A 16,737-nucleotide genomic window follows, 5' to 3' on the forward strand; every position below is an offset into this window, starting at 1 on the left:
GAAGGAAAAATGACTTTTTGGCTAATTGGTCACAACACAGATACACATAACCTGTGACAGGAGTTCATAAATTGCTTCATTTTCAGGGGTCACAACCACTGGGAACTGCTGGTATAGCAGTTTAAACGTCCAGGTTGTATAAATAAAAAGATTTGGACAAGCAGACATTTCTGTTTATAATCCATCCAGACTCGCGGCAGCACACGCTTCATAAGAAACTAGAGAGAATAATCCTTATATAGTCAAAGATTTTAAATATCTACTCTATATTACTGTAATTTTCAGCATCTGCTTAAGTTTAAGTTCATTACCAAAATGTTACATTGAGAAAAGAAAAAAAAATGGCTACAGAGCATACTGCTGAATTGATTTAAGCAGAAGTTTGGGAGCAATGAATTTTGTAATGTGATGCACTGTTTATTAAAGTGAAGCCTTTAGATCTGTTCTGCTTTCATAGCTTGAGCTTCACTTGAAAGTAGAACAAACAGCAACATCAGAAGTATTCAGCCTTTTAGGAAACTACTGATACGGACAGCTTGTTCAACTTCTTGATCGTCATTTGGGCTGTAACGACATCTTAGTGCTTAATCACTCGCGGAGCAGCTGCTAGGATACAGATCCATACCAGCCTAGAGCCAAAGAAGACATGCCGCCTGCCCGCTCTCAAAATCAACAACCACGCTCGAAACAGACTAAAGATAGAAACAGCCAACTCTCAAAGAGCACTGGCTGCAGTTATGGGTATAATCAAACTTTAGTGTCACATTTCTGTGAAACAGAAAGCAACAAGTGCACAGGGAGAAATTATCCATTCATCCAGAAGCCTGTTCCTGTTTTCCTTTCGTGACTGAATTGGCTAATGTGTGTAAAATTTCAAATGCCTGTGGTCATGAAGTGAAAGAAAGCCAGTGTGTGTGATTTAGCTCAACAACCCTGTCTGTGCTTTCACTTCCCAGAATGTCACCACCCTCTTCCTGCACCATACAGATTGCTCCTCATCTGGGCGAAATTCAGTGAGTGAAATGACTGCTATTCGAACAACTTCACACACTAGGTATGCAATACTAAACACATCCCATAATACACGTAATACAGAGTATAAATTTCACTCTGATTCTCATTTGTATTGTCCATAATCCTACTAAATAATTCCCCATCCTCTGGCTACAGTACAACACATGCTATTATGTCAAATAAGTGTCATATGAGTGAGAAGATTCATCCACTGTTAGTTGTGATTATTTACTCATCATTAAGACTACACATTGTGCATGTGTCTTTATAATCTTTCAAATTTCCACAATGCTTGGAAAACACTAAATCCTCAAACCATAATATTTTTCCATTTAAAAAATTGACTAAAAGGTTCACAGTCCAACTAACTTTTTCCAATAATTTTTACCTTGGGATTATTCCTCGTGGAATCATTGCCACGGCTCATATCCTGATCTCCACCTCCACCAGGAGTAAAATAAATCTTGAAATGAGGCTGCCTTCTGGGGGTATCCCCACTGATTTTAAAAGTGCAGCCATTAGATCGGTTTCTTGCCTCCATTCTCTGTGTCTCCACATCAGTGTGGTTCTCCTCTATGGGTTGGCTATCTTGATTTTTCAGCAAAAGCCTCTGATGAGACAAGCTTCTGTCCAGTCGAATTCTGGGGTAACGCACCATACAGCTACCGCTTGAGCTAACAAATCCGACATTGGTGCATTCTTCCTGGGATGCAGCAGCCTGTTGCCTGCCCTGGTTTTGATCCTGGTTCTGATTTTGCTGGAGCTGAAACACTACTCTCTGTGTTCCTGCATTAGCACCAGAGCTCTGGTCGTGGCTTTGCTGCTGGACAGACCAGCCAGTACCACCATATGGGAGGATTCTGAAATGCTGGATGTCAGATCCATCGGGAGAGTTCCTCTGGATACAAATACCCCCAACACTGATACCAGGTTGGCCTCTGCTATACATCGTATGGCCATTGGAACCGATACTAAACACCCTGCGTTTGGGCAGGTTCAGCTCTGTATGAGAGTTTAAAGAATCTGGGCTGTAGTATGGAGGAGGTGGATGCAGCGGAACGCCCGCTTGGATCTGTGGTTCAGTATAGGCAGGCGCAGGTCCTGGAGGAGTATAACAGGGTGGCGGGACATCATCAGCGTGGCCACTGGAATCTCCATTACTTGATCCATTGGAGCGCTGCAGGGAAATGTGCATGGAGGAACTCTTGGTGGGCCGTGGCTCAGCGTAGGCGGCGAGCTGAGGTATGAACATGGAGGAGCTGCGTTTAAGAGAAGGCTCCAAGCGCGCACCAAAAGGTGGGATGTGTTGATCGGCTGGCCCCTGAGTAGGCCTTGATATCGGTGGCTGCATGCGGAGCGCTGTGACCACATCATTGTCTCCCTGCTGCTCCTCGGAGTCTCCTTCCAGTATATCCGGGGCTGTGTTACTGCGGCCAGAGCCAAAGTACAAACGCAGACGTTGTGCCATTTTCACCTCACGTCCCACAGCTCCCGTTTCCTCTCACTCTCTCTCTGACTGCTTTGGTTCTCTCCTCTGGCTCTCGTCTCAGTCTCCTAGTGTCGCCCACTTCTCTCCTTTGGCTGGCTGGATGACTGAGCCCCTTTTTTTTTTTTCTTCCACTCTCTCTCGTCTCTCACCCCCACCACCACCACTCCTCTCTGAGTCTCTTCCACAACTTTCCTTCCCACAGTAAACTGCACGGAGGAAAAAAAAGTCACACCACAAAAAACTAAACAGTCACTGCAATTGAGCTGACAACTTTACACTACGCACTGGAAGGAGTGGAAGAGTGAAGGCTAAAGAGAGAAAGGGGGAGGGGGAGAAACAAAATAAAGAAAAGAAACCCTGCCAGACTCTTAGCACTACTAAGCACTAGCGACAGACATCAGAAATAGCCTGAGCCGAGTGATGGCCAGCATTCCTGACATGATTGGATAAGAGCGGCCGGCGCTCCTGGTTTCCGAGGTGACGGTGGGCTGCCTGTCAGTCATGTGACTACAAATGGGTGCATCACCTCCTGTTACCACCCAATGCTGCCCTCAAGTGCCAACTGGCCCCCCAAACACAAACGACTCAATGCTGCCTCCACACTTAACATTAATGTCCTTGTTTCACAGAGTTTGGTCATTTTCAACCCCAAAAACTAACATTTCTTAATTTTGTCATTAACTACCACTTCATTCGCTGACTTAAAGTTGATACCTGAGTTTGTGTAGCCGAGTTTAACTTGTGTCTCATGTATCATTTAAGATAACTTACCTCTCTAAAACATCACTGGTAAATATGACCCTCTATCCTCTGATCTGATCTAGTATGCTGCCATTGCCCCCAGGAGAGGATGATAGGAACAGAACCAATAATCTGTTGTATACAAACACACAATTCACCATCCACGCCATCTATAAAGAGGGTCACAGGCCACAACATTAAATGAAGATGTCTTTTCTTAATGAACCACTAATACCACATGGACTCAACGGTCCCACTAAAAAAATGCTAAATTCACCAAGAAATCAGGAGGATGAATTGAACCCCCGTTAGTACTTCTTGTGGCTTGGAAACACAAAAAGAAGAAGCACAAGGAAGCTGTTGCTAAAAATGGACGACAAAAAAAGGCAGTGGTAGAGAGAGGGGAGCAGAATAACTGACAGATAGCAGCTTTGATAGTGCACACAGCACAGTCCTCTCTGGGGAAAAGATATCCAAGTCTTCTTCAAACAGAATAGACGTAAGGCGCCTCCGATACACAGACAAACACTTAAATGTCTGCTGCTTTTATAGGCAACTCTATTTGCATCCAAAAAAACAGCTCAAGATACAATTCAGCTGTGATGCTAGGCTATGATGCTGAAATAAAGCAAACAAATTATGATTCTTTAACACTTGTAATATACTACAACATACTGTACATTCATGAGAGAATGCTTCAAACTGCTACAGAGAAAAGTGATTCACCAGCGTATCAGCGTGTGAAATTGGGGGTTTAGTGTACTTTGCCCTGAGGCCAGAGTTAGTGGGGAGATTGTCCGCCTTCATGCACAGAAGTGACAAAGCCCTTATGATAATTTTGGCCTTTCAGAGAGAGAACAGTATAGCATCCAAAAGTGGCTTCCTTGTTTTGAGCATGACTGCTTTGGCATATGGTTTAGCCCACAGTGCGTCACCTTATCGGCCTCATAAAGCACATCCAAAGCCACTGATGGTGAAAGGAAAAAAGGACAATGACACAAACAAAAGAATTTCTTCTTCTGCGTTGTGAACGAAAGGGCATCAGTGAGACGGGCGATATAGGCTGGAGACAGAGAAACAGTCAAAAAGGAAAAGACTGTAGTGCAAGAGAGAAATCGTGGCTTGGCAACTGGTAACACTAAGGGATGACACACTGCCTACAGTGTTAGGCACAGTCAATAAATGTGTGTGTGTGTGAAATGTTATGGAGAGTGTTCTGTATAAAAGAAACAAAATGCCAATGTGTGGTCCAATGGCAGTGAGCCCAGCAAGCCAAATGATGGTTGCTTCAAACAAAGTACTACACTGTATTGTAGGTCTATTCACCCCCTTTCTTTAGACTCTATCTGAACCTGTCACTCTTCCTACATAGATATCTTATAATTTGTAGGCACATTAGTCAACATTCAGTGTATCAAGTGGATTAATATTTCTATAAGTACACATAATCAAACCATATCTATTGCAGGGGCTATAGCAGAAAGGTAAGCCAAACGTTTCATCCATTCTGACAAATAAACCATTAACTAATGGACACAAGAGAACAAGCAGCCCCTTCAAAAGAAATATTGGCCAGTGGTGGATGAAGTGACTTGGCATGCATCTAGAGATAGACAGAAGAGCACCTCCTCAGACATATAAGGAGAGGACTGGGCTTAAGGCTGCCTGCCCCGTGCTTTCTTGAGGTATACCCTTCTATACTGCAACAGAGAGCTACTACTGTACTGCCCTTTTTGTAGCATGCTGCATGCCAGTGATCCACACACATACACACGTATATCTATATATATATATAGATATATATATATATATATATATATATATATATATATATATATATATATATTGCATAAAACATGAACATTAGAGTAATTGCATGAATGCAAATCATCTGCAGAAAATTACAGAATGTGCTGATAATATTGTTACAAAAAGACACGACCCAAGCACAAATCTTTTCTACCTCCCGTCGGTCCTCCACGTACAAAAGCAGTAGCCCTGAAACTGCGAGACCCAGACAGAATGTGCCTTATCCAGCCAAGAACATAAAATACAGGCTGCAACTATTGTTTGTTTTATCAAACGTCAAGCTGAAGCTCCAGAGTTACTGAGAAACAAATATCACTGCAGATCTAAACCTCTTTCAGGGAAGCATTCCCCTTCTTCCACAGAATCATGTCTCTCTTATGTCAACAACCACGTCCCACTAATCACTCCTGTGACAATGTTTTGTGAAGGTTAAGGAACCTTCAAACATGAGTGTGAATTAGTGAATTAATTATAAAGAGCCACTTGTGCTGTTTTTAATTGCCACAACACTTGACATTGTGCAGACATCTTGTTGTCATGGCAACTGAAGGCCTACAACAGGTTTATTTTCACACGTCAAGGAAACTAGTATTCTCGTCTGTGGGGTAGATCCGAGAAACTTGACGTAAGAGGAATGTAGGACTTGTTCATGTACTACAGTTGAGCAGCAGAGTGATGGAGCTAGCAGCAATGCCTCTGCTCACTTCTACTCGTGTGCAGCGTCGCATTTCTTTGCATGGATTACTTTTTGCCTGAGCCTACAGCTGAAATCCTGAGATTTCAAATCTGGCAATGTGTCAAAGACTTCAAAAGAAGAAAATTGTGATGACACAGGTAGCAGTGACGATAAAGTCTATACAAACAATTCCAAGTTGCTGATGATGCGTGAAGTGATATGAAAGTGGTTCCAGGGAACTGAGTTACAATGCAATAAAGGTATGCGAAAATATCAATTATGATCATCACATTACATTCGGTGACACATGTTTTAACGGTGTAATTGAGACAAAAAACATAAAAGAAAGCGGTACTGGAAACCCCATTATTACAAGAGGAGATCAGATGAGATATTATCAAGACAATCCAATTTATGGTTTAAAAGGAGAAACAAATTACATGAATTAAAAGGAGGCATAAGGATCGTGGCAGGCAGAACTAAATACATTTGTTGGTGATTAAATCTGTCGAAACATGACAGACTGGAATTACAAATAATGTGTGATATGAGTGACAGAGATAGGTAAGAGGTTATGAAGTGTGAATCTTACCAATCTGTTTTCATCAAACACCTCAAAGAGTAGCCTGTGATTCTGCGGACAGACCTGTGTTGGCAACAAAATGACAGAGGGGGGAGATGTTAAAGCAAGTCAGCCAGTTTATTGGGTTACATTATGTGGCATAAGTTAATGCAGATGTACATGCTTACAAACACTTTTTAGGTAACTACCTGCTTGCCTTTGCATCACAATAATTCCTTACTACTGTGACTAGAAGGTGGTCAATCTTCTTAGCATTATAAAATAGGACAGAAGTATAATTCTTTTATGAATAACCAGCAGTTATTATACGCATGTGACCTAGCTTGTAAAGTCTAATATGGTCCGTTTGATTGCAGTGGTGTAATGTGGGGCTCAGTTCTCAATTGAAATGCAACTAAAGATTAACAACTCTAACACTACCACTCTACAGTAAACAAGTGCAGTAACAGACCGTCGTGGAGGAGGATACTGCAGAGAACAGGAAGCTTAACAACTTAATAAAGCAAACAAATACTAAAAAAAAAAAAAATCTGAACTCACTCTGAAGTAGAATTCCTCGTTCCATTTGGGATTGAGGGTCTGAAACATAAAGCATACATCTGATTAGACAAATAAATAATGTATTGAAGTAGAGTGAACACCATCATTAGTTTACACAGAAAACAGACTAGATGTATGATATCTATCAAACCCAGAGTGAGAGTAGAGAGTTTAGGTGAGGAATAAGGCTCGATCTAGTGCGTCAGTGATCCTTTTATGTTGTTAGAGGAAGTTTACAGATAACACATTCAACTGATTGGCATTAGTCCCTAGATTAACAGCCGTGAGGATCTTCATCCACTTTCTGGATGGATCAGCGGAGTATGTCACCCTCTCTCTGTCGACGTCACACATTTGATATTTTATTGGTCTGAGAGCTATGTGACACTTCTCATTAAAATTCCTACAGTGATTGAAACGATTTAAACACTAGAATGTCAATGAAGCGCTGACGTCACAAGTCTCCCTGATTAATAAACACTTTACAACATTTTACGGCGGCGATAAAATATCATCTCAGTTAAAACAACTGCTGAGTCATCAATTACTAATGAACCTGCTGCCCTTTGATTAAAAAAAAAGAAAAAGAAAATTTAACACTAAAGCCTATCAAAATCCTTGATCAAATAATGAAAACACTCAACAAGCTATGCCAAATATTAACATTTAGCATATGACATTACAAAATTAGATCAGGGCAGCTTCTAGTAGCTGATTTTATGGGTTTTTGTTATCAGTTTTTATGCCTTCTTGCCACAAGCCAAACTCTTAGCTTCAATAACAAAGACACCATCATGGGAGTCCCACTTAAAGACAAATAAAGCGCATTGAAGAGCAGAGCAGTGATGCTTCTTTTTCTGCTCCACATAGCAGTGCATTGTCAGTTATTTATAGCCTATAAGGCAAGCTTGGCCACTGGCAGCATACAGTATGTCTGCCTGCATGGAGGCCTGAGCTGCCTGACTCCAGCAGAGGGTTGGCTGGCAGCAAGCGAACCTTACCTACCAGGAAAAAGAGACAAAGAAATTAAAGGCTGCTTGGCAAGGTAGACATGAGCAGGCTACATGACGGTGATTGAAACAAATAGCTTCATCCCTGCATATTATGCATTTCCACAAATCATAGCCTGAGGCAGTGAAAGGCATGCAGTGCAGAGATCTTAAGACTTTAAACCATATGCCCCAGAGCATGCCACAATGTAGGCAATGAGTATGGGCATTTTGTTTCAACATCACAACCCACTTTAATATCAAGACTTCATCTGAATCAAGTTTACGCTAATAGCAAGTAATAGCTCCCCCTGCTGTGAATAAATTTCATCCCCAAAAAAAAAGGCCACCGGGGGTAAAGAGTTTGGCCAATGTCTCCCTCTAGACTCAAATAGTGGCTCCTGAACAGAAAAGGGAAACGCTGCCTTCTGGTGCCTTCTTGTGGTTTTCCTCTCTTTCTTTCTCTCCCTCTCTCTCCCTCTCAGGATGATACAATTGCCTTAATTTGAGAAAGTGGTGGGGGGGGGGGTGGAATTAGGAGGATGTCGTGATCTCAAATCTGCTATTGAAAAGGGGAGTGAACAAAGCCAAATTTAAGTGGCTGTACAGTAAATGACTTGGTGCAGGTGGGGGAGGAGATTACTGGAGCAGGAGTGGCCAATCTGATAAGGTGCAAACACATTTAGAGTTCATGAGATCTGAAACGACGAGCCAAAGGTCCATGAAGGACAGATGAAGTAGCGGCAGAAGGCTGAAAGTCACTTTATACGTTAAGACTTACCTTTTTAATAGTCTTTGTTTGGACTAAGGCGAGCTCTCTGTTTTCATCCGCAACATAAAGGGAAAGCTTGACGTAAGGGTCGCTGCAGAAACAGACAAAAGAAAAAGAGGAATAAAAAGACATTAGTGGCAAAAAAGATCTTGAGCGCATCAAAATTCATGGGTGCAAATTAACTTCCTGCAGTATGAGTATGAACCCAATAATATATCAAGATGGTATTCAATTTTTTTCAGATCACAATTCCCTGTACCAAAATAATATTCTTCCAGTTGAAAATAAATCAGGCAATATCTAACTTAAGAACAATTCAACTTGACAAGAATCTAACCAAGCAAGTATAAACTTTAAAGTTATAACCCTTAAATGAATCCCATTTTTCCATATTATTCATGGCTGGCATTTTTTCTGCAATCTAGTGTATTTACATTCGGTACTTACAGTAGTTTTTAAATGGTAGCAACAGAGTCTGTCATTCCTACACTGGTTCCAATATTGCCACCCTAAGCCACACCTGTGCTTTACTTAAGTTGGTCCAATCTAACATCACATTATCCCTGACCACAGGTGTCACCGCCTGTATTGCTGGGCTACACTCTAACACACTACTTGCGTTAATACCTGAAACCTGAGTCTATCATCAACAACCACACACATAAAAACACTGCTTACATCTGGGTACTGTGAGATTAGGCTATAATGTTTTTATTGACAACGCAGAGTGCTAAAAATAGAAACTGCGAAACATTTTGAGGCGAGTTGCACAAATAGTAAGTGAAGTGTATGTGACTGTGCTATTTAATAATCGCCAAATGGTTTATTTGAAGGTGCTGACGGTGTAGAAATCTCCAGCGAGGTCTGGATAGAGAGGCAAAGCTCTACTATTCAGTGGAAAGGCCAATTACTCTGCTGATCTCAGTCCTAACAGGCAACACGAGATAAAGGGAAAAACTTCAGTTTTTACATGACAAACAAACCTAGACAACAAATTATTTATTATTTCCAATGTTATTTTAAGTGGATGCTACACAAAGCAGGCAGAATGTGAAACAGGCATCACTGTGTCAATAAAAACAAACATGACCACTGTGCTGTCTTTACCCATGATTCTGTATTGCACTCGTCTTTACCCTCTATGCCCCTTTTATAGTACGCCACACACACAATCACTTAAGTGACTGCCACTGTTTGAATGATGGACGGGAGATCACCACTGAGAGCAGATTGTGCTCAAGTACTTCAGTGAAGCTAAGTGGATGTGAAACTCCCGGATGAGTGACGGTGTTTAACCTAGCTGACTCCTGCTGAGATCTAAACACATTATGAGGCAGAGCACAAGACGTGCATGTCCAAGTCTGATCCCTGTCTCATAGATATGTTCTCATCAGATCATACTAGGGCCAGGCCTATATGTCGGTCAGCTGATATTATTGGCCTAACACAGATGTATTGGAATATGTTGGCCGATATGCACCGATATTTTATAGTTTTATAGTTATATAGGCAGCATTTTATGTGTATTTTATCCTTTTTTCTTAATTCTTTTTTTTTCCAGAGACAAGCACACATTCGGGCAAATAGAACAACACAACTAAAGTCAGATGGTCACAATCAATAAATATTTAATCAAAACCGCTACAAAAGTCATAAAGAAAAGAATAAGCTTTAAAACTGCCTGTTTGGAGCTCATTCGACTTAAAAAGGTGCATACACGAAACCAGTTCTGCCGAGATTAGTGCATACACATGAGACGTCTATGGTTAAGTAGTTTCTGAAATGTGTAGTATCGTAAGAAGATTTAAATGTAAGACAAGATGTGAGGGCGTTGTATATCAAGTACCCATTGCACAGATCAAAATTCACCATTATGCTTAATTTCCTGCACCTCCACTGTGTGTCCTTAAGTAACTTCTGTCAATGTATACGTACGTAATCTAACTTTTTCTGCAGTGTGGAAGTAAAATAGCGAGCTGCAGCTACATAAACAATACAGACACATCATCTTCACACCAACGCTACATCATTAAAATCCTTTCTTTTTTTCCCTCCAAACATTACTGCTATGTTTTACATTTCCTGTTGAGTAAATGGCATTTTGATTGCAGTGGGAGAGATTTAACACGCAAAGTTAGAAAATCTATTTGAATCGAATTTCAAACCATCAACAAATGCATTTTAAATCTCATTTGCCGTAATCAGTTTCCGTGGAATATCACGCCATCCAGACTTGATATTAAAAAAAAATCTGAATACAGATATAGCCAAAATAACATTTGGTCTGCCGAGAGTTAGTGGGTTGAAGAGATGGGAAATTTATTTTTTAAAAATAAGATACAAACAGACCTAAAAAAAACGTGCTTGATTGCTAATTAACGTCTCCAGGAACCCCACAGTCTCTAATTGTGTGTTTTTGTGGTTCTGTGATGTGCTGTGACTAAACAAAAACAATGGGCCTACTGTATCGCGGCTGCACTGAGAGTCCTCCTTGTCTCCTTCCCTTTATCAACAAAAATCCCGCTGAGGGAGACAGACAGGCAACTTCAGGTCAACACTGGCAGATAAAAGCTAAACTAAACTAACACGGCTCAAAAAAAAATGCTAGCTCGGTCCATTTGTTGTTTGATTGCATGCGAATTCCTCGAGTTTCTATCAACACCTTAAAAGAAAACAAAAACAAAACGGCAGGGTGTTTCATTTAGTCTTCAATAACAAAAAGAGGAGCACAATAGAACAAACGTAGCTGAATTACAGAATAGAGCAGAAACAGGAACAGGTTTGGAGCAAAAAAGAACAAGCCAGCACTGTTTGAGCATCTTACGAGATGACAGACTGCCAAGTCAGCACTGTCTCCTGTGGTAGCTCGCCACACATCGAGACCTCATTCAGTGTTTCTTCATTACAGTTTGGTTTTCTCCTGAGCCAGGGCCGAGCCGTCCTGCCAGCGGGGCATCAGGATTCTAACACATGCACTCTCTGGCATTTGAGCAGCACTCACACAGTGCTAAACATGCCAGACTCTTCTTCTGACAATGTCATCGTTTTCATAGCTCAGATACAATGCATCACTATTGATAACAGTAGAAACAGTGTTCTTATTTAGATGATGCTCACACTCGTCATACAGCGATTTTCAGCCAAATGCTGACTGTGTTTAAATACTGCAGTTTTTCCTTAACTGAACTTCGGATCAAATAATTTAATTCTGATGGTGTGCTTTGTTCCAAACGGGCGTTGCCTCGGACTATTCGTGGGCCTTCTTGTGTTTGTTTGTTTAAGCAGTTAAATCACGGTGAAGAGCTATCTCCAGTGAGGCAGCCCGTTCTGAGCTTTTCTCACCATTGCATTACTGCAAAACTGCTTCGTACATTTGCATTATATTTTCATGTGCAGATCTATCTATTTACTTTCACCTTTGTGGGCCACTGACTCAGGCAATACCCCTTCTAATAATCTGCTATCAAGGGAGTGTGTTGTGGGAGTAAATGCAAAAAAAGCAACATAACTGCAGACACTAAAGGACATTTGTATCCCTATATACAATCTTATGTTTTGAACGAGCTTAGCATTAGTAATACTCTCTTCCTGTACACCTGATATTTAAAATGTACCAGCGCAGCAATGTTTTCAAGAACTGCAGCCTTTTTTTTTTTTTTATTTAAACACATTAAAAGGTAAAGGTAATAACCCTGAAGTTAGACTTTGGCCTGGACTAAAAAGGACCAAGTTCATAAGATTTTTTGCATTTAGCAGAACAACAAAACAATAACAGATCAACATAGTTTGATGGTCACTCTGTGTATTATTAATTGATCACACTGTTCTCGCACTGCACGTACAGAGATGTAGGTAATTAAAATGAGGAGGGCAGAAGTCACGCTGCTTAGCTGTGCAAAAAAAGAGAAACCCAACACAAACATCACGCACAACTCCACATAGGGATATTATGCAATGTCATATAAAAGTTGTGATAAGAGTGAGTTACACTTCATGACAGGACAGCACCTGACAACAGGACGTCAGACGGCATGAGGCAAAGGCCCTTGATGAACAAAACACTTCAAAGAGCCTCAAAAGTTTACGCTTAAGTAGTTCATTTGTCTGGGAAAGTATGTGGTGTGTGTATAATTATTAGTCAAATGCTTTTATCTAGAAACACTGTAATGGAGGTAGGTTATGAGTAGGACAGGAGAAGCAGATAGGTAATCATTCATTAACATTTGGGGAGTTCAAGGTCTTTGTAAGTAGAAGGAATGTAGTGAAAGTTGGTAAAACTGTGCTGTTCGGGGCTTAAAGGACAGATTGAAGGAGACACTCGAAATCAAAGAGCATTATTCTTTACGCAATGCCATAGCTTCAGGGTCTGTGCTTGATCTTAGAGTATGAGTCAAAAGCTTAGACACACCTTCCCATTCACTTGAATGAGAAACTGTCAACTTTTTAACTGTATGTTTGGATTTTGTCATATAAATGTCTCTGACAAATCATTAGTGTACATAAGAGGTTCTGTCGTATGTAGCTTAAATAAAGTGTGTAACAAAACTGAACAGTTCAACTATGTTGATTGTATAACCAGCAGGTGCACTGGCTAGGCCAGCACATTGTTCTCACAGTCTTGACATCATCAAAGCGGCAAAACAGTAAAACAACACTCGGACCTGTGATGAAAACAGCATCTTCTAGTTTGTCTTTCAAAAAAACAACCTGCTGTGATGCTCACCTGGCTCCAATGATGTCTTTCTTCGCCAAATCAATTCCTGCAATGACCTTAACCCGCAACACTCTGGTTTCATTCTGCAAAAAAAGAGAGAGTGAGAGTGAGAGAGTGAGAGTGAGAGTGAGAGTGAGAGAGAGAGAGAGAGAGAGGATGCATCAAGACATTTAATCAAACACACACATGGAGGAAAAAAAAGGATCTCGTAACTCCACATTCAAGCCTCTTCAAAACATTTCAAGCTGCTGGTTGCATCAACCTTCCATCTTCCAGTAAATAACCCTGACCTAGATTTGATATGTGAGTTGTATCAGAAAAAGCTTCCAGCCTTTTCAGATGACCTAACATAAGCTAAATTTAAACACTTAAGTGCTAAAACGATTACTAAATTAGATGACTGGCAAGTTTTTTTAAATCAGCAACTATTTTGATCATCAATTAAATCGTTAAACCTTCTAAATTGTGAGTCTTTGTTATTTGTCTTTCATGATTAGCAAACTTCCTATCTTTGGGTTTTTGTGGTGTTGGTCGGACAAAACGAGCAATGTGACGACACCAACTCGGGCTTTAGGAAATCGTGACAAGCATTTCCGTTAATTGCACACATCTTGGTCAACTGGTTTAATATAACATACGTACATAAAAGCTAATAACAGATTCTTTCGGTTTTACTTATGACAAGTGCTTGAGAGCTGAGCGAAGGAGATGACTAGGGTAAGGAACCCAGGCCAACCCAGCTGTTGCCTTGGGCCATGGCCTGGATCCGAGGGCGTAACATTACTGAATGTTTACTTCATGGTCACAGGAAGTACATTGTCTCGTGGAATGTGGGCCCATAATTGTCTTAAAACCTTGACTTGGGGAGACTAACGAACACGGTGAATGCCAAGTGAAAACCGGTGCCCTGCTGTTGTTGTGTGGAATGCTGTTTTAGGCATGCCTCCCCCCTCTAATAATGAGTGACAGAGAGACAGGGCAGCACAAAACCTATGAAAGCGGAAAAACGTGACCCAGTCAGGACAGCAAAACAAACACAAACACTATCTGGGTTAGATTACTTGTTGTTAGAGCTGGGCGATATGGGCAGAATCAAATATCACAATATTTTTGACCAAATACTTATAATATTGATATTGATATTTTGACAATATTGCAGGGATTGGTGCTTTCACAAAATATTCAAGCAATGAGATTTTTGACAAGTAATCACCAGTAATGTGGACATAATAACGAAATGGATAAAGGCAGATAATATAACAGCCTGTAGAGCTCAGAAAATTAAATTTTTACTGTAATGCAGCCTTTAAAAGCAGGAAAAGAACAACACTTATTCCATATCATGATATTACGATTTTCAAAATCTGAGACGATATCTATAAAATATCACAATATCGATATAATATGGATTTATTGCCCAGCCCTACTTAGAGTCCATTAAATAATATATCGCGTATCTCATGTTATAATCTCAGGCATAAAAAGTGTTCAGTCAGAATTTTAAATTAAAAAGGGTTTTGGAGTATGTATCTAGATACTAGCCATTTCATTTCAATGTAACATGCACCTGCCAAGAAGACATAGTGTACGTCCACTAAACTGGCTTCCAGGTAATATAACAAAGTGCAAATCACCTAACACTTTGCACATCGTCAGTTGCCACATGCAAATCTCTCTCTCTGCAGTGAGAGTTCAGTCCTCTGATGAAAGCAGAGGATAACCTCAACAATCAGTCACACCCCTTGTTTTCCCTTGCGAACCAAGAAAAGCAATCTCTTAAGTCATCCACCGAGATCAACCAAAAATAATTCCCAGCCTTACTATTCCTGACTGCATTAGTAATGTAGCTGGTTGATATGACAGCTGCTCGGTTGGCAAATTTGTTTTGTTAGTCGGTCGATGCTCTCATGTTTGACTCGTGACGTACGTGCTGTCAGGTAAAACAACGTTTAAGTTACATTACACCATCACTTCACTACTTTATTATTGACGCATCTCTGGATGTCCAAACGCAACACAAGAGTTTACCACACAAGTGGATATTGATCTCCTTGGCCAGTGAAAAAAAAACATGCATGCAAAACATACACGCGCTCAAGCTGGTTTAGTGGTCACCTCACCATCAAACAGATTTGATTACTGACAAGAGGTGGTTTGCTTGTGATGCCATGCAAGCCTCCCACCCAAGAAGCGGATCAATGTCTCCACTGCACATCTGGGGCTTCAAAACAGCAGTTTAAAAAAAGGAGAACTGCAAGTCGTTCATACAGCAAACAGAGATTTGCTCGGTGGATTTGAACAGCTTAATGTCACGATTCTTGCAGCAAAGGGTTTGATTCTTGCAGTACTTACTGAAACTAAAGGTGGGTAAACTAATGGCTGGAAATTGACAGCTGCCTGAACATTACTACGGAATGTGGGTAAGGGCTTGTTAGCTTGACTACCAGCTAACATTAGCTAAGTCTATCTGCAGCCCCCCACCCTATGAGAGATATTTATTCGTGTCTGCTGCTTGCTTTGTTGGGATTAAAGCTTACCTCATCTTCTGAAAGTCCATATATTGGCTCGTAATTCGTAGCCATATAGTCTGTGGTCCACGCTATGCACGCAAAAACAAGCCGCCTGGCAAAGCTAGCTGGCTAGCCTTTAACAATAAAGTCCCACTTTCCTCTCTGCAGTGCTCAAATCCACGGTGACACCAAGTCGTCGGCACGGCACAGGTGCTCGGTTCACAGCGAAATAAATCAACGTAATCCTCGCCAGCGTCCAGGGCTCAAAATTGAAATGTAAAAAAATGTAACTGTGTCCAAAATGTTTCGACTGAGACAGATCGCTTTTGTCAACTCCGAGCTTACACCCCCCCGCCTCGAAATGTTGGTTGTGACACTTCACTTCCTCCTAACAGATCAGCCAATCATGTGCCAGCAAGGCGTGATTGCTGACACAATTAACCAATAAGGTGCGTCGTGAACTTCCCAAAGCTCCTCGCTGGCCAATGAAATGCAGAGGGCGTGGACAAGGAATGTATCTTCTATGTGTGTGTGTGCGTGTGTGTGTGTGTGTGTGTGTTTTAAGCTTTATTTCAGGGTGTGTGGGGTTGTGTCTCGCAAAGCAACTAAAATTTTAACATTGTCATGATTTTTTGTAGCTATCTATGTCACAAATGATGTCACTATTTCTAGTTAACTAGTCTCATTAAGCCGCATGCACAGAAAACACTGATCCGCATAGGTCAGTCCAATATGGCATACGTTCAACAATAGCATATTCACCGTGGGAAATTCAATATATTTGTATTTTATTACAAAATATTAATTGATGATGGCTTTTTGCCATCTTTATCAGTGCCAATGGGGAAATTGCTGTGTTTACAGCAGCCAATTCGCTCATACATTTTAACACACAGGGCC

The 16,737-nt window shown here is 40.9% G+C and overlaps 1 protein-coding gene across 3 annotated transcripts in view; it reads right to left on the reverse strand.

Moving 5' to 3' along the window:
- nedd4l (NEDD4 like E3 ubiquitin protein ligase) overlaps positions 1-16,176 on the reverse strand; it is a 48,138-nt gene extending 31,962 nt beyond the window's left edge. For all 3 annotated transcript variants that reach the window (XM_062435253.1, XM_062435254.1, XM_062435252.1), the window contains exons 1-5: positions 15,865-16,176; positions 13,337-13,410; positions 8,623-8,704; positions 6,853-6,891; positions 6,322-6,375 (exon numbers count right to left, since the gene is read on the reverse strand). In XM_062435253.1, coding sequence (XP_062291237.1) covers positions 6,322-6,375; positions 6,853-6,891; positions 8,623-8,704; positions 13,337-13,410; positions 15,865-15,909 — 294 coding nt within the window. In that variant the 5' untranslated portion in view covers positions 15,910-16,176. The remainder of the gene's footprint in view (positions 1-6,321; positions 6,376-6,852; positions 6,892-8,622; positions 8,705-13,336; positions 13,411-15,864) is intronic.
- Between the last annotated feature and the right edge of the window lie 561 nt (positions 16,177-16,737).

This window comes from Scomber scombrus, chromosome 15, assembly GCF_963691925.1.
Source record: "Scomber scombrus chromosome 15, fScoSco1.1, whole genome shotgun sequence".
Taxonomy (NCBI): Eukaryota; Metazoa; Chordata; class Actinopteri; order Scombriformes; family Scombridae; genus Scomber; species Scomber scombrus.